The sequence below is a fragment of the Phoca vitulina genome, unplaced genomic scaffold, assembly GCF_004348235.1.
Source record: "Phoca vitulina isolate PV1807 unplaced genomic scaffold, GSC_HSeal_1.0 scaffold21, whole genome shotgun sequence".
Classification (NCBI taxonomy): Eukaryota; Metazoa; Chordata; class Mammalia; order Carnivora; family Phocidae; genus Phoca; species Phoca vitulina.
Genome location: NW_022589724.1, coordinates 26,321,209 through 26,338,536, shown reverse-complemented (window position 1 = coordinate 26,338,536; position 17,328 = coordinate 26,321,209). Strand labels below are relative to the sequence as shown.

General features: G+C 54.7%; 1 protein-coding gene across 3 annotated transcripts; it reads right to left on the bottom strand.

Annotated features, from left to right (window-relative positions):
* Positions 1-84: 84 nt before the first annotated feature.
* Positions 85-16,532, bottom strand: URM1 (ubiquitin related modifier 1). 3 transcript variants are annotated; one of them, XM_032418162.1, is made up of 6 exons: positions 16,438-16,532; positions 12,203-12,273; positions 3,964-4,045; positions 2,625-2,673; positions 2,251-2,295; positions 85-1,390 (listed from the first exon to the last, which is right to left on the bottom strand). In XM_032418162.1, exons 1-6 carry the CDS (start codon positions 16,470-16,472, stop codon positions 1,331-1,333), a joined length of 342 nt encoding a protein of 113 aa, XP_032274053.1. In that variant the 5' UTR covers positions 16,473-16,532; the 3' UTR covers positions 85-1,330. The 3 variants fall into 3 exon arrangements, with proteins under 3 accessions (XP_032274053.1, XP_032274054.1, XP_032274052.1); XM_032418163.1 differs by having other exon boundaries at positions 85-2,295; XM_032418161.1 differs by lacking the exons at positions 85-1,390; positions 2,251-2,295; positions 2,625-2,673; positions 16,438-16,532 and adding exons at positions 2,681-3,515; positions 16,166-16,427.
* Between the last annotated feature and the right edge of the window lie 796 nt (positions 16,533-17,328).

The window sequence follows — 17,328 nt, the reverse complement described above, 5'->3', positions numbered from 1 at the left end:
GGGGTTTACTTATTCGTTTATTTCCTCAAAAGTGGGGGTTCAGGAGTTGTGGGGGGGGCAGCTGGGTGTTGCTGGGGCTGAGCCCAGGTCACCTGTTCCTGACCCCCATTCCGCTGGGGACTGAAAATGACCCAAAATGCTGCGGAGCGGAGCTTGGGCCAGTTTCAGCGATGGTGCTGGCATCCCCCACCCTGGAGAACCCGGTTTTCTCAGTGTATCCTCCTGCCCTACTCCTCAGCATTAATTGGGGTGCCCTGGCAGAAGGGATATCCCGAATCTACTCTCCCTCTTCCCACTGCAGGCGGGAAAGGAATTCTATCGTCCCGTTTCCAGGACTTGGAATCCCAGGTGGGACAATGGGCCACTCCAGTGGGGCTGGAGGCAAGGAGGAACCTCCAGGATACAGGCATCAATGAGACTGTAGGGGGCCATTTCAAATCCCTTGCTCCGTTCCCTAACATGGAGACCCTAACCTCAGCACCTAGTTCTCGTTGGTCATAACAGCCTTTCTAGACAGCAGTTGGACCCCAACACTGGCCTTAATTTGCACTCAGACCAGCTCCTACCCATAACCCCAACATGGCTGGCCCCTACCTACACATACCCAGAGGGTCTCTACCCATAGATTGCTGGAGAGAAGCCCAGAAGCCAGGGGTCGTGTGTCCTCTAGGCCTTGAGAATGATGTGCATACACATCCCCTCCACCCCCAACACTGCTGAGACAACCATTTGGCACTTTCATCTCCACAGGAGAGAGGTTCTACCTTAAATTATTGACATTTAATGAAAAACAATGTTTTGGGTGGGATGATGTTAATGCCCTAATTTTTTTTTTTTTTTTTTTTTTGAGATTTTTCCCCAGCGAAGCTTCTTCTCCAGGTCATGGGAAGGGAGGTTCAGCAGTTTGATGTGACACCCCCATTCTGGTTTCTGGGGCTGTGGGCTGCAGCTGGTGGGACAAAGCCTGGCCTTGGACAAGTAGAGAAGTGTCCTGGGACCCAGACTGGTCAGCACAGACAGGCTCTGCCATCCCCTTCTCCAGATGGCCCTATCAGACCATTCTCTCCCAGACAGTCTGTGTAGTCTGGGTTTGAACCCCTGCCCTCTTTTTGGGTGAAGGGCAGCTCTGAAAGTCCTAGGCTAAGGGCAGAGAGGTTGGACCAGGGACCATGGCTGGGGGGATGTGGAGTGCCACTGGTTTCTAAGGATGAAGCTCCAGGCAAAGCTAGTAAACACCCTAGTCTTTTATTTGCCCAAGGCCAGCTGTTGTAGGCAATGAGGCCCCAAGACTTCCAGAAGGGATGAAGGGAGGAGGGGCAAACCATCCTGCCTACCAGGTGCTGCCTGCCCCCACCCTGCTTCCTGCAGGAGGTGGGAAAGGAGATAAAGTCTGCATTTGTGCCATCAAGGATCACACCTGCTTTCAGATACTTATAAACATTCAGTTGCTGTTGAGGAGGAAACTGAGGCACTCTGACATCCCAGGCCTCTATGTGCCAGTCCAAGCTTTTGCCTGCTCCTCTTTCTCTCTCTCCAGAATGAGCTGCAGGCAGCCTTTTGCTGGGGGAGGGTCTTAGGAGCCCATCTGGTGGCCTGTGGGGGGGAAGGCCAGCCAGGGTCAAGGGCTGGGGATGGGGGAGCAGGAGGAGGGTGTGGTTGGAAGAGCAGCTGCTGGGAGGGGGGAGTCAGCACTGAATAGGGGACCCCAGCTGGGGTTCCATAATGGTATCAGTGGGGGACAGCCAGAGCCCTCTGCTGTCTAGATGGGGAAACTGAGGCAGAGACTCCTCCCATCTTGGAGAAGGGAGGGGCTTCCTATCATCTATTCCTGTCCATTCATCTTCCCCACGAAGACACTACAGCCCGGGAGCTGGAGTGCCTCGTCAGTGGTCACTCGGTGTTTAGACTGAGACACAAGGAATGGAAGGCAGCTGGGTCACCTGGCCAGGGAGCCCCCTCCTGTTGTGACAAAGCAGAGGGGCACCCTCCCCCACCTCAGCTGCTGGGGAGGGAGGCAGGGCTGAGCCTGCCCGCCCCCACTCACGTGCCTGAGAAAGGCTCATTTTTAGCACCTGGCCTCTTTTCCCTGCCTGGAGGGAGCTCAGGGGACAGAGCAGGGAAGAAAGCGGCCAAGGGGGACAGGGAGACCTGGAAGCAGGGCCCCAGGGGATGTCTGATTGTGCTCTTCTCCCCACGCCAAGGGAACCCGGGCCCAGAGCGGGGCCCTCAGCCGCCATGCAGCGTGGATATGAAGAGGATGCTGTCCTGGTCCTGCAGCTGGTAGTCCAGCTCGCCCTGGTCCAGGAGAGAAAGGAGACGTCAGGGGCTTCTCCTCAGCTGTCGGGAAGGGAGAAGGGGGCCTGGTCGCTTTGGGAGAGAAGGATAAAATCTACCAGAAAAATGGGTGCCCTGCATATTAACCTGCAAATCTTCAGGATGGAGGCGAGAACACCACTTCCCCCAGCTACCCGTTCCTTCCTCCCTCGGGTGGGAGACTTGAGTGGCCCCACTTTGGAAGCCAAGTGGGACCCGGGACTAGCCAGCCAACCCCGCTGGGCCTGATGAAAGACCCAAGGCTGTCCTGGGGAAGCAGTGAGGGGAGGGATGTCTCCCAAGGTACTGACCAGCAGTTCCCAGTCCGCATCGTTAACCAGCACCAGAATTCCTGGCCGCCTGTGGGAAAGAGGGCGTGAGGAGCTGGGAGTGAAGGGCAGGAGGCAGTCGGCAGCAGGGGCATAGAGGCTGAGACACCTGGGCTGGAGGACAGTGTGGTGGGAGCTTGTCCTCCTGAGGTTCTGATGAAAAATCACCCAGGAAGTGGAGGGGACACTGAGTCTAAAGGAAACCAGGCCAGACAGTCGTAGCTTTTGGGGTGATACGGAAAACGGGTACAAATTCCAGCACCACCTCCTAGACCTCAGGCAACTCATTTTGTTTCTCCGAGCATCAGTTTCCTCATCTGAAAATGGCACAATGGTCTGCGCCAGAATGAGACGGGACGATGCATGCCAGGCACCTGCCTGCGTCTACCCCTGTAACCACTGGCAGCAGCACAGTTTTCCAGGGCTCTCACCTCACCCTCCTGGGTCTCCCACAGGCCCGTCCCGGAGACGAGGCTATCTTGGCTCTTCGGAACCAGGGAAGGCTGCCCGGGGCCTCAAGCACCCACATACCCGAGAGCAGCCCTGCCCGGTGTAAGGCAGGGGAGGCTGACATCTGGACAGCTACCCGCCTGGCAGCAGCCCAAGGAGCACTACTGTCCTTGGGGGGTGGCCTCCGGGACGGCAGGACCGTGACCTGAGCCAGGGCTTGAACAGCAGCCTTAGCACCCAGGGCCTGCTGGTGACCTCCGCTGCAAGGGGATGGTGACTGGCTCCCACAAGTGCCTTGCCCACCTCTCTTACACCTTAGGCCTCCTTCTTGTCGAAGCAGAGTGACTTCTTGGCTGTGACACGGAGTGTGGCTCTTTTCCCAGGAGGCCGGGCTAGGTCCGGGACAGGTCCAGAAGCTCTGGGCTAGGGGCAGGGGTGTGCTCACCCCAGTGAGCACGAACGTGCGCGTGTGTGTGTGCACCCGTGCACAGTGACTCCCTGGGATTCTAGACCTGTGCCCTCCAGGACAGTATCTAGGAGGCACCATTCACATTTCTAGGGCTCAACGGACTCATGTGCTTAGCAGCTACTACTCTGGACAGCACAAAATACACAACATTTCCATCATCACAGAACGTTCTACGGGACAACCACAGTCCCAGATTGTCAAAGGATGCAAGGGACTGTGGGCAGCATCTTTTTCTCAGGACTTTCTGTATGGAGAGAGTAGCTGAGGCCCAGAGACAGAGGGAGGATAAAGGGGAGAATAGGACCCCAAGAAGGCTGCGGGTGAACCCAAGGATAGGGGCTCAAACCTCCTTCCCCCCTGCCCCCGCCTGCCCTCATCAGGGAAGGGAAGAAAGGGACTCACACGCTGTCTCCCTGGATGAACAATTCTGGCCGCTCTTTCAGCAAATTCTTCTTGATCCAGACAAGGAGGTTCCGGATGTCCCCTAGAGAGGAAGGCACAGAACAAGCTCTTGTCAAACCCCAATGATTCCCGGCCCCCAGAGCCTTGCCTGGATCAGAAGGAAGTGAACATGGGGCTCAGAGGCCTCTTTTAGACCAGGCTCTTGCGACCCCTGGACTTCCAGATTCCCAAAGTGAGGAAGGGGGCTAGGTGACCAGCATCCTGCCAGAGAGGCCTTCAGAGAAAGTGGTGCTGCTCAAGGCTTAAAGAGGTGACGGGGCCTCAAGACAGACAGGCTTCTGAAGGGCCCTGCAGGACCCCCTCCACCCTTCTCTCTCCAGCCAGTCCCAGATGGGGAGGACTCAGCTTTGCTCTCAGAGGGGTCTGCATATATTTCCCTTTGTGAGGGAAGAAAAACAATTGCTGAGCCGATAACATCAGTTAATTTCCTCTGGCAGAGGGAGAGAAGGATCCTTCACCAGCCAGGGCCGCTGACAAATCACTGCCCCGCTACCCCCACCTTCACAGAGTCCCCCCAGGCCGGGGACGGCCACCCTGAATAGGCAAGAGGTTCAGGATCGAAAGGGCCTCTCCTGCTCAGCTTGGACACTGAGGTCAGCCACTCTGGGGTTCTGGGACAGCCACTGAGCTCTGTGCACATCATGTGGAGGCTCAGAGCTACCTGTCCCCTGGATCACCTCTCCTTTCCTAGGAACAGGTCCCAGGCCACAGCACACTGAAACCTGGCTCCATAAACACCTCAAAGCCTACAGCCCTCAAATGTCCAACTGTCTCCTCCTCCAACAGACTGTCTCCTGAGGCTGCAGTTCCTTCTCTCCTCGAGACCACTTGAGGACTGAAGGCCCCGGGGAGACAACTAGTCTCTAGGAAGTCAGAGGGGCTTGAGGCCAGCCACCTCCATCCTGACTTAGTCTCCCGGAGGGGTCTGCTGTCCTGGACCCATGCCTGAGCAGAGCTCAGAGGCGAAGCTGAAGAAGGGCCCAGGCAGCGCCTTGGTTTCTCCATGCAGAGTGACAGCCCCGGCCTGCAGCTGAGGGAAAGGCTGCTTGGCTGAGAAGCTCCGCTCTGCCCCAGTCTCGGCCCAGAAGTGTGTCTCCACCACAGAACCAGCCTCGGGCAGGGTTTTAAGGCATTCTCCCTGACCTGCATGCCACCCTCCTGAGAGGCAGGCAGGCTGCACCCGGAACGGACCCATTCACTCTGCTCCATGCCAACTTCCCTGGATCGTCCGCCAGCAGAGCACGGGGCCATGGGCAAAGTGTCCAAGATCTGAGGCTGCCGCCTTTCAGTTGTAATTCCTGCTTTTAAACAAAGCAGATTGGAGTCCTCATGGTCCCTGGAGCGGGCAGGGGATGCAGAGTGTAGCCTCCAACTAGCTGCAGTCCATTTGGACTCCTGGCTGGGTTCCTCCCTGAGGCTCAGAGGCTCCCCTTCGGCCTCCATCTTGGCACTGTCTGGTGGGCCGCCAGCCCATACATCTTGTGGCCGCTCGATACAGCCGATGGGGTCTGACGCATCCATCAGCCAGCCGTGGCAGGCGGGGCTGTGCCTGTGTGTGTGGAGGAGCCGAGAGGCACTGGGCAGTGCCTGGCCCGAGGGCCACCAGCTGCACCTCCACAGCCCTGGCTGGCCTATGCAGAACCGGGACCCAGTTGGGTTAAGGGCCCGGACTCCCTCCAAAAGGAGGGGGCTTCTGCTCCACTCTGGATAGGCTGAGGGGAGGGGGGAGGGCTAGTGGTCATGTCGGGGTCATCCAAGTGATGGCACCATCATGGAGTCCCAGAGGGGTGGACTGGGGGGTGAGTCTGCTGTCGGTACGGGCTCATTTATCATGATGTTCCTCTTTGCTGAGGTCACTCCCTCCCTCCTCTGTGCCCCCCAGGCCTGCCCACATTCTTGATAGCCTGTTTCCATGGTGAGGTCGCCGTATTGTTCCCCCATGCCTGGATTTGGGGGTGGGGAGAGGTGGAACTCGCTGCTCCCTTCGCAGGGAGGCCTTGCAAGGGCCACACGGCCTGGCCTGAAACACACCCCCAGGGACATCTTGCTAGGCTTGCTGAGGCCCAGACAATATGCAAATAGCCTCCAAGCCAGATGGTCGGCTTCCAAAGGCGCCCAGGGGAGGAGGAAGGGTTGAGCAGAGTCAGGGACTGGTGGCTCTGGGGAATCTCCCGTTCACCTTCCCCCTCTAGGTCCTCCTGCCTTCCCACTCCACTGAGGGTGGTTTCTCTCCTGGGATCCCATGTAGTCACTCACAAGACAAATATTTATTGAGCAACTACTATGTGCCAGGTGCTAGGAAGACAGCCAATTAGTTGCGATAAATGCTATCTCCTGAGTGCGGGGGCAGGAAAACTTTTCGGAAGATGTTCGCGTTGATGCTGAGGCCTGAAGGATGAGTAGGGCAGGATGGGGAAGCAGCCCAGGCAGAAGAAGGCGCATACACGAAGACCTGAGGCAGGATGGAATTGGCAGGTTCGAGGTAACAGAACAGAGAAGACAAGAAGATCAGCACGAGAGCAGGCCGGACCATGCGGGGCATGCAGGGGCCTTGTGACAGGTCTGCTCTGGAAGAGGCCTCTCCTTCCTCGTGAACCCCAAGTGTGCTCTGTGGGTACAGAACCCATGCTGTCTGGGCCGCTGCTCCGCGTTTCTCTGGTGACACTCGGTATCAAGATCCAGCTCAAATGCCCGGCATGTCCTGAGGACCCCGCGCAGTCTCCCACACAGAACCCGCCTGACGTATTTGCTGACAATGCGGACAACTGCAGAGGGCGGAGGAGAGGTTGAGAACAGAGGCAGTCCTGGTTCTGAGTTTGAGCCATTACTTCCTGGTCCTATGACCTTGGCTGTGGGGTTCTCTGAGCCTCTGCTTCCTTCTTTGGGGGAATGGTAAGAACACCCCACAGGGCTGTTGTGAGGACCGAGTAAGATGATCCATATAAAGCTCCCGGCACATCTGTGCCGTAATTGTTCTGTGATCCAGAGGGAAAACCTGTACCCTTTGCCCTCTCCCAATGTCTTGAGCTTCTGCATGCTCTGCTCAGGCCCCTGGCCCCCTGGGGATGGGCTGCGACAGCCCGGCACTCATGGGATAGTGCTGGGACTGGCTGGGGCTTTTCCGAGGGATCCATTACCTCGCCATCAGAAGTGCGAGGGCAATGAGGGAATGGGGGGGACTGGGAATGGTGAGGGGGCCCCAGACACTGGCCTTCCCTCCATTTTATTTATAAAAATCATTTTATTGATTTATTTTTTAAAGTAACCTCTATACCCAACGTGAGGCTTGAATTCACAACCCCAAGATCAAGAGTTCAATGCTCTGCTGAGCCAGCCAGGTGCCCCCTTTCCTCCATTTTAGATGTTCAGACCCCTAACATGCTCCCGTGACAACCGAGGTGGAAGGACTCACATTCTGAGGCTGTGGGGGCCAAAAGGCCGGCGCTGGATGGGCACCTAAAACAAGGTCTCCGTGAGGAAGTCTGGCCCGTGCATTTGGGGAAGAGCAGGAGTGGGAGCTGCTGCGCTGTGGCAGGGTGGTTAAGAGTTGGGGTTCTGGAGCCGGGAGACCCTGGGCTGCTGCTAGACGCCCTGTGCAGGAAGTCACCTTGCCTTTCAGTCTCAGTGTCAGCCTCTGACAAATGGGGACAGCAATTCAAACCCCAAAGCACTGCCATGAGGGTTCAGGCATAAGGTATCAGCAGGCCCTGTGGAGTGTCCAACGCACAGGACAAATGTCCATTTGCCCACAGTGACTCAGGGCTCCTTATCCTCTTGGCTGCCAGACCCCTCTCCTGAAGGCTGCCGGCAAAGGGGCACCACGCACACCACTCTTAGAGAGCACCAACAAAAGCTCCCACCAGGATCGCTCGCCCCAGTGGACTGTCCTTGTCTGGGGACACTGACCATCCACTGTGGCAGGGGCCCTCCACTGGTGTCCATCCTAGCTTCTTGGGCTGAAAGAGAACAATCCCAAGGTCTTATCTGATAATGAACCCCAACTGCAACAGACCCACATCCAGCCTCTCTTTGATCACCTCCAGGGAGAACTTTTCTCCTAACCTGAAATCTGTCTTCCTGACACTCCCAAGGAGCTTGGTTGGTCCATGGGGACCACACCAACAAAAGCGGCCCCTCTTCCCCATGCCACTCAGATCTGGGAGAGCTGGATCCCCTAAGTCTTCTCCTCCATAAGGTTAAACCGCTCCAGTTCCCACCAAGTCCACCAGGCTCCAGGCTCTTCTGGGAGCCCACCCCAGGCCTTAGTTGAAAAGGGAGAAGAAAGAGCAGGGATGGGGGGAGTAAAGGAGAAGAGAGGGTAGAGGGAACATCAGAGGGTCCATTTACAAGTGAATGGGGGTAAGAATGGAGCAGTTTGTGGGCTAAACTGGCCTCAGAAGGAGGTTTACAGATGTGCAGGGGACGCTTCTCATTGTTTAATTAAGCAGAAAGTGGATCTTTTCAAAAGCAATTTTGCACAGGGACTGGGAGGGGTTGGGGGAGAGGAGGGCAGTGGGGAGGGGATCAGCAAACAGGCCCCAGAGCAGAGAAAGGAACAGCTGGCCCCAGAGAGGCTGTGAAATGCATGCTAAGCAGTTTAAAGCGCCGGGAGCTCCCTCCAGCTCCCTAGCCGGCCACCCTGTAATAATACAAAGGCAGGGCAGAGGGAGAAGGGCAGGGAAAGGTGAGGCCTACTGTCTCCTCCTGGGGACCAGGGCAGGTAAGGCCCACACGGGGACAGTCTGTCTTCCCTGACATTTTGGGTTTGCTCCAGGCCACTGACCAACCATGGGCTGGGGGCCTTGCGTTAAGAGACCCTTGATGCATAAAAGCCAGCCCCCAGTGGCCGCAATGTCCGAAACTGATGGCGCCTACCAACCCCTGCCAATCAAGGAGATGGCTGTTAGGACATCCCCCTCAATAAGCATACCTTCTCACCAACAACACATCCTGATGCCCAGAATTATGTGCTCAGATCTGGAAGCAACTTTTCCAAACTGTGGATGTCCAATGGGTAACCAGCTCAATAAAGACTAAATCTAGCCCAACCTCCCGTTTCACAGATGGGAAAAAAGAGGCCCGCAGAAGTAAGTGATCTGCAAATGCGCACTGCCAGGGCTCCTCTTGCAGGCTCACCCCCTTTGGCCTTGCCCATCCTCTTTTCCCAAGTTGGCTGGGTTGGAAGCTCTCCCCTGGCCCAGGACCCAGGGCCCTGGAGTCCCCTTGTTTGTGAGACTTGTCACAATCCATAATCTTATGGTTGCTATTTTCTCTGCTGGAGTCTCCAAGACCTGCTTGGCCAAGTGGCAGCCCCTGGGCTGGGAAGGCTGCCAGTCGACAGAGCTGGGCACGGGCTGGGGGGAAGAGTGGGACTCTGCTGGCGGCACCCGTTGGGCTCCTGTGTGCCAGGGTAGTGCCTGGCAGCTGGCAGCCGGCTCTGCGGCTGCAGGGTGACCTACGCCTCTGGGCGCAGCAGGGCGAAAATGGGAACCAGGGGTGGAGATCCACAGCCAAGGGCCCGGAGACTGAGTCAAGGGGTCATTTCAGCTTCTCTCCCCTGCTTGCTTTTCTGCCATCCCGGAGAGGGGAGGGGAGGCCCCATCTACCCACTAAGCAGTGAATGGAGGATGAGAGATCAAATACCTGGGTCTTAGCCCTGCCTCCCTACTTACGTAACTTTGGACAGGTCACTGTCTCTCTTTCTCTCTCTCTCTCTGAGGTTTGTTTTTCTTGATCATATATAATATCCACTGGGGTCATTACAAAAATCAAAGTAAGTAGCTATTGAAGGCATGAATGAATGAATGAATGAACGAACGAAAGAAAAGTATAGAAACCAGAAAATACACTGCAGGTGTGAGATGTCATGTGACTCAGGGAGTTCGTGGCTCCATGTAAGGACTTTGGAGACCCTGAAATCTGGTTCTAAATCCCAGCTCTGCCATTTAAATAACCATATGGTGTGGACTAAGACGACCCCTGGCATCTCTGAGTTGGGGTTTCCAGTTTTTAAACTGGGAATAATAAATGCAGTTACCACCTAAGAATTTGTGACAATTACTTGCACAACCAACCAGGGTTGTGCCTACCATGCCAAACGCAGCCTGTGGTCCTCATCACACTGGCCTTTCTTCAGTTCCTAGACCACCCTGAGGTCTTTGACCAAGAGGCCCTCACAAGAGCTACCCCCTCTGCCTGGAATGGGCCCCAGCACCTCTGCTCTCCCTCCCAACTTACCAGGCCAGCCGCTTTTTACCCTTCAGGCCTTCACCTCAAAGTCATCCCTTTAGAGGCCTTCCCTTACCGTGTGCTCTCCTTCAAAGCACCTGTTTGCTCTCCTCATGCCAATGCCCACCACACTAGGTGTTTCCTGGTTTGCTGCCTGCCTCCACTTCTACTACACACCATGCAGGGCAAGAGCCGCATCTGTTTTGCTCACCACCGAATACCCAGCAACTAGTACAGTGCCTGATACAAAGGAGGCATCAGAACAAGATATGCCAACCCCAACCACAGAGTGAGTACCTCTTCCAGCTCTGGCACATGGTAACCATTCAGCCAATGGGCGAATGAGGGGACTGGAATCATTAACCCTGAGGACATCTGAGCCACGCAATTGTGGGGGAAATGAATCATAACTCATGAGACTTTACTAACTTCCTGGCCAGGTCTTTACGGCTGGATCCTTGAGAGGCTTCTTCTGAGAGCCCCTTGTTCCCTCCCCAGGCTGTGTGGCCATCTGTCAAACTAAGAACCAGTCACCTTTATCTTCCCGGGTCTTCCCTCACCGGGGACGCACACTGTCCCCCAGTCCTGACATTTCACCCAGCCTCATGGCCACTCCCAGTTCAAGGATGGCAGCATCCTGTGCTTCGGTTAATGTCCCCCGGCTCGGAATGTAGCAAACAACCCCACCCTGTGCCACTGCTCTCCACCCCAAGGCAGGGTCACAGACAGCCTTGGCAGCCAGTGAATTTGGGCAACTGTTTGATTCCCGGCAGATGTGTGTCCAGTTCCAGAAGAACCCCGTCAGAGCTCATGACCATTTCTCAACTGCCTGCTTCCATGAACCCAATTCCCCTGCCTCCTCACAGGATGGATCCCCCCACCTCCCGAAGTATCTCAGCCTTAGGCGGAGATGGGCTCCCATTCTGAGCGTTCCGCTTTTTTTTTTTTTTTTAAGATTTTATTTATTTTTTGACAGAGAAAGACAGAGACAGCAAGAGAGGGAACACAAGCAGGGGGAGTGGGAGAGGGAGAAGCAGGCTTCCCGCAGAGCAGGGAGCCTGATGCGGGGCTCGATCCCAGGACCCTGGGATCACGACCTGAGCCGAAGGCAAACGCTTAACAACTGAGCCACCCAGGCACCCCTGAGTGTTCTGCTCTTGTGAGGACCCACTGCTAGGGCTGCAGGGCACCTCTGGGGTTGTGATGCCCAGGCCCCTGCCTCTAGGCTACACGGATATTTACCCAGCTGGACTCTTGCAAGTTACCTCTTCAACCACCATCCCCCCCCCCCCCCCCGGCCTAGTGTGAAGGCAGAGACTGGCTCATATTTGCATGTCTCCCCAGTGCCTGGTACATGGTTTGCCACACAGGAGGTGCTCAGCATATACTTGTTAAAGGATGATGAGCAAGTACTTGAATGGACAAACAAAAACATCTCACTGTCTCCCTTAGTCAACTTCCCCAATCCTTTCTGGCTGGATACTTTCCGCCTCATCTAAACCCTCTCACCATGTGAGCCCATCCACACTGTTCCATTCTTGATGAAGGTGACCCCCTTCATGAGGACACCTCTCTGCTGCCATCGAGTAACAATGGAGATGCAGGCTATGGCTTTTAGCACATAGGGACTTCCGTCCTTACCTCATATGTAGGAACACTAAAGCTCAGAGAGGTGAGGGCCCTGGCCTAAGGTTCTAGGGAGATCCAAACTCCAGTCTGTCTGAATACAGAACCCGCATCTGTAAGGACGAAGCTAAGCTACCTCCCTCCTGCAAAGCTGGCTCATCTTAGAGAGCATGGGGGAAGGGTACTCTAGTGATGTCTCTTCCTTACTCTCCTCCCTCCCTCTGGCCAGGGAAATCCTACCCATTCCCTCTTGAACAGGGCTGAGTGACGCCTTAGATTCCCGCTCAGCAGCCCCCAGAGAGGGGCCCAGAAAGCGCATACTCACAGGGCTCCTCCTGTCCAGGTAAGGTGACCTGATGTTTCTTTACGCCGTCGAAAAGGAGTTCCGCGCCGCCTCTGCAAAGGAGGGCCAGAGAAAGACAGCCAGGTGAGCTCCTGCAAAAACTTAGCCAAGACTGAAAACTGAGGAGGGGGCTGACATTAGAAGCTGAAGAGATGCACAGACCGAGGCTCAGGGACAGCTCGAGTACCAGTATGTGACTGATTCTCAAATTTGACTTCCTGATATGGTCAAGTAGGATGTAAATAAGTCCTACCAATGACCAGGCACCCAACTTTGCAGACTCTCATTTTTACTCCTCTACTTTCTCAAGAGGCAGCTTAGCATATGGGTGCAGAGCACAAGCTTTGGAGCCATTGCCACGAGATGCAGACCACACACCACCTCTGCCTGATGCCCAGACCTTGGGCACGTGACTTCATGTTCTCAAGCCTCAATCTCTTTCCATCTACACAAGTGTTGAGAAGCCACTATCAGACATGATGGAGACCCTGTGTGTTGAGGGGTTTCCTTTGGCCAGGGGAGGGTTTGAAATGGCCCAGCTTGTGCCACACACTGCTGGCCTGGTGGGCACACCGCAGTGCTGGAGGTTGAGACTCCACTGGGCTTAGCAATAACTTTGCCATTTACAAGAACACTCTTCATCTCATTTCATCCACAGGGCAAACCAGGTAAGGAGTCAGGGAGGCAAACATTATCAGTTCCATCTGATGGAGAAGCAGACTGAGGCCTGGAGAGGTTAAGTGACTTGCCCAAGGTCACAGAGGCAGTGGCTGAAGTAGGATCTAAATTCCAACTGGTTTCTGCTCAGCCCCAGCAACCTTGTCAGAAAGAAAACAAGACTCCCCAAAGGTCAGAAAGCCCCTTGAAGGCAGCTTGGTTCACTTCCGTGTGCCAGCACCTGGCCAAGGGGAAGTTGGGACAGCAGAGATGCTTGGAGCCAAGTCCAGAAGCTGGGGCTTATGATGCGGACACGAGGGCTCTTTCAATGGCCCACAGTGCTTCCTCCTCTGGATCTCCTGATCCCCATCTCAGACTTCACATGGATCTTAACTGAGAAGGCCTTAACAGACTTTTGATGGATGTGACGCCTCCCACCCCACCACCCTTTCCCAATTTCAGAGAACAGAGATGTCCTGAGACAGTCCACTGGGAGGCAAAGGCAAGGCAAGCATTGTCATGGGGGAAACATGGGGCGACTGTCATCCAAACAAGGTCACGCTTTGTTGATGCAGAAATGTGGAGGGGGAGAGGAGGCCCATCTGTGGCCGCGCGCAGGGCCATTTCAGCTGCAAGCCTGCACAGAGCCTCCATTTATCCCCTTCCAAGAGCCTCGTTCTCTCCTGGGTGGGGGCTGGCACATGCAGCAGCTGGGGTGGGGGAGGGTGACAGGCAAGGGGCTCAGGAGTTGGGGGTCAGAGAAGAGGGGTGGGAACTGGAGGCACTGGGACCCAGGCAAACAACCAAGAGTGGCCAAACTGGTGGTGCCAGGCTCAGAGGCCAAGGCTGTTTTTCCCTTTGCAAGCAGAGAAAGGGAGAAGCAGTCTCGCTCAGAGTGACCCGTCACCACTGGGTTCACTGGCTCCCCAAGGGAGGGGTTGGCATTTCTACTGCCAGCACATCTGGAAGGGAGGAAGATGAACACCCGGCCTCTGGAGAGATTTAGGGAGGCGGGCAAGGGGCCTGTTTTGGTACCAGAAGAGAACCAAAGCCAGACATTCTTATGTCCCACAGGGTCTGCTGTTCAAACTCAACTAAGGAGTTACATCTGAAGCTACTTCATCTTCCCTTCACCCCCTAATTCCTGATGGGAGTGTTTGTTGGTACCAGCGGCTGGTACAGACGATCCCCAAACTGCCCTCCCTGTTTCTAGCTTATCTCCATCAGCTCATCTCATGTATTTTTTGTTTTGTTTATTTATTTCCTTTCTACCTGCTGGAGTACAAGCTCTGCCTAAAACAGGGTCTGACACACAGTAGGCACTCAAGAAATATTTGCTGAATGAATGAAAATGCCCATTCCTCCTTCTTCTCTGACCTCAATGGCCCTGCCTCCCTTTGCCAACACCTACAAGTCTCAGGAAGAAAGAAAAGGGGTGAGGGAAAGGGAATCTCACATCTGGACACATAACACATCTCTACTGCATACTTTGAACCTTGTGTGATCTAAGAAAAGGCACCACTCAGGACAGTTCAGGAGGCAAGACAAAGGAGGGCAGAACTCGTTCCTCACAAGAGAGTGAACGGTGTGAGAGATCTTCTAGAGAGCCTATCAAAGCTGGTCGGACTGACAGGACCACATCTACTCAGGGAAAAGAGGCAAAATCCTAAATGGACTCTTCAAGGACCAGAGTGGCACTCAAGGGACAGAAGGGAGAGAATGATGGGCAAGGCAGTTTCTTTGCAAATCTGCTCAGGTTCACAGTGAGGGGTGAAGGAAGTCCACTAAGAAACGTAGATAATGAAAGAGAAGCCAGGGCCGAAAACATGCACTGAGACAAAGAGAGAAGGAATCTGGGTTTGGCATACATCTTAGACATTCTGGCTTCCTGAGAAGCTGCCATTCTCACGGGACGCTGAGGTGGTGAGAGGAGGTGTTAGGAGATGGGGAGACAGGGGAGGAATGCTGTGGGGCTCACTCTTGCTCTTGGGGGTGAGGGAGGCTGAAGCTAGAGATGTTTAGGCTAGAAAAGGGGTAATTAAGCTAGTCCGTAAGCTCTGGAAGGCAGGGACCCTATCTTCCTCATAGTAGGACTCCCCACTGCTGCCAGCAGAGTACCTGGCAGACAGACATTCCTGATGAACAAGTACCATGTCTGACTCAGTAAGGATGAAAGGTAGGCTGACTGCAGATAAACCTTAACACCGGCAGTCTGCAGCTCTTTTCAGCTCTGCTGAAGCCTGTCAAAACAGCAGGGATCCTCCTAGAACCAAGCTATAGGGGGGTGGGGTGGGGTGGGTGTATAGCTGAGCCAAGGGTCAGTGAAGCAAAATAGTCAGGAGGCCAAACCAGTATCGTTCTAATTGGACCCATGGGGCCAGACAATATTGTCAATTAAAATGCAGTTAACATTCATGAGACTACTCCCTTATTCTAACGGACAGAAACACTGAACACTGGAGGACATGGACAGAGTTCTATTTATCTTTGTATCCTCAGTGCCTGGCTCACTGCCTGGCACATGATAGGCACTCAATAAATGGCTACTGAATGGACTATCCAATGAAGGGAAAACATGAAAGAAACTGGGGGCACCTCATGGAAGGAAAAGCATTTATGGCTAGAGGTTTTAAATTACCGTTTCAGACTTTCCCTTTCATATAAGCCTTGGCTTGTTTATCTTCACACACACACACACACACACACACACACACATCTAGTCCCGGCATTTCCCATGTGACTTGAAATTCTACCACCCATCTGTTGGGTCTCAGTTTCTTTGCCTTCTCTCCAAGCTCTGCAGTTTCTCTCAGCTCTGAAATCACATGACAAACCTGTTTGTAGGGGACAGAAGATAGTGGCTTGAGGAGACTTCCTCCCTGATCTGGGTTTGTTTAGCTAGTGGTGTGTGTGCCCCAATCCTGCTCCTCTCGTCTTGTGCATGCTGTACTGCCAACTCAGCCTCCTCCACCGTGCTATTTATTTATCCCCGTATCTCCACCTGACTCAAGATCTGCAGAAGGCAATCAGCAAATCTCCTGAAGGTCCTGAAAGGGTTTCAGGTCTGTTTAACACTCCCAAATCTTGAGAAAGAGAAGGAGTCCCGTCTTGGCTACACATCCCACGAGAAACAAGGCTCTAGGAACCGTGTAGGTGGAAACTGCTGCGCGAAGGAAGAAATCTGGGGGTGAAGGGTGGTCCTTCTCGGTTCTAGGAGCTCAGATGCCAGACACACGGGCCTAGTCCAAAACGGGATTAGCAAGGAAGGTAAGGAGGCCGCCAGCTAACCGTCACGCCTTTAGGGTCCGGCAGGGCACAGGGCACTGAGGAGTGCCCAGAGAGCACCTCCACGACTGGGCTTGCGCCTCTATTCCCGGACATACGGCCTCGTCGCCAAGGGAGACCGAACCTCTCAGACTCTCCGAGGCGGGTGGCGTAGCTCTGGGAAGGCGCCGGGAGCCTTGGCGATTCGGTCGTGACGGGGACCAAAGCAGAGGGAGGGAAGTTCCGGGCCCGACGACTTCAATCCATCCCCACGGCGCCCAAGCTCTGTGACTCACCCGAACTCCACCTCCACTGACAAGGGCGCCGCCATGTTGAGGAAGCCGAGCTCACAGGAAATTCCCTTTCAACTTCCGGCGCTCCCGCCCCACTTCCGGTAGGCGCGGACGGAAGAGGCGGCACCCAGGGAGCCATCCTCCGCAGCTATTGGAGGAAGGCGGAGAGTGAAGAGCGGAGGGGAGGTCACGGCGCTGTTGGAGACTCTTGGTCTCCCTCTGCCTTTTAGTGACGGGGTTCAGAGGGCTGGGTGGGCAGCGGCTTGTGCGAGCCGTAGCGAGGTGGGCCCCGGGCGTCTTTGTGCAGTACCTGTGAGCCACGTTACTGTTTATCTTGCAAAAGTTAACAAATCTCTCTTAAGCCCGCACACCGCTTGGGTGAGCCCGTCCATTCGTCTTGACTTGAATTGTAAGTGACTGCAAATCTTTATTTCCAGTCCAGCAATCTCTCCTGAGCTATCGAGTCGCTCTGCATCTGCCCCTTTGGTTATCGATTTGGGATTTACTCATTCAACAGATATTTATTGCATGTCCTCCGTGTACCAGGCATCTTGGTGAATGCTATAGGTGTGTGTGGTGAACGGGATGGGCAAGGTTCCTGCCTTTAGGGCGTTCACAGGCTAGTGGGCGAAGCTAGCTCTAATCAAATAAACGAACCAGTCATACTAATAAATATAAAATCTCAAACCGAAAGAAGTGATCTGAAGTCACAGGAACTTCAAAAAGAAAACAGATTGGGCTGGACCTGAACTGAGCTCTAAAGCCTGAGTAAAGTAGATGGATGTGAGGGGGAGAGAAACCTCTGGGAGCATTCCAATGAGGAGAACAGAAGATGCAAAGGCTCTGGGTGGGAGACCATGCCAGAGCACCCCAAGAAGGGAAGGTGGAAGTTGG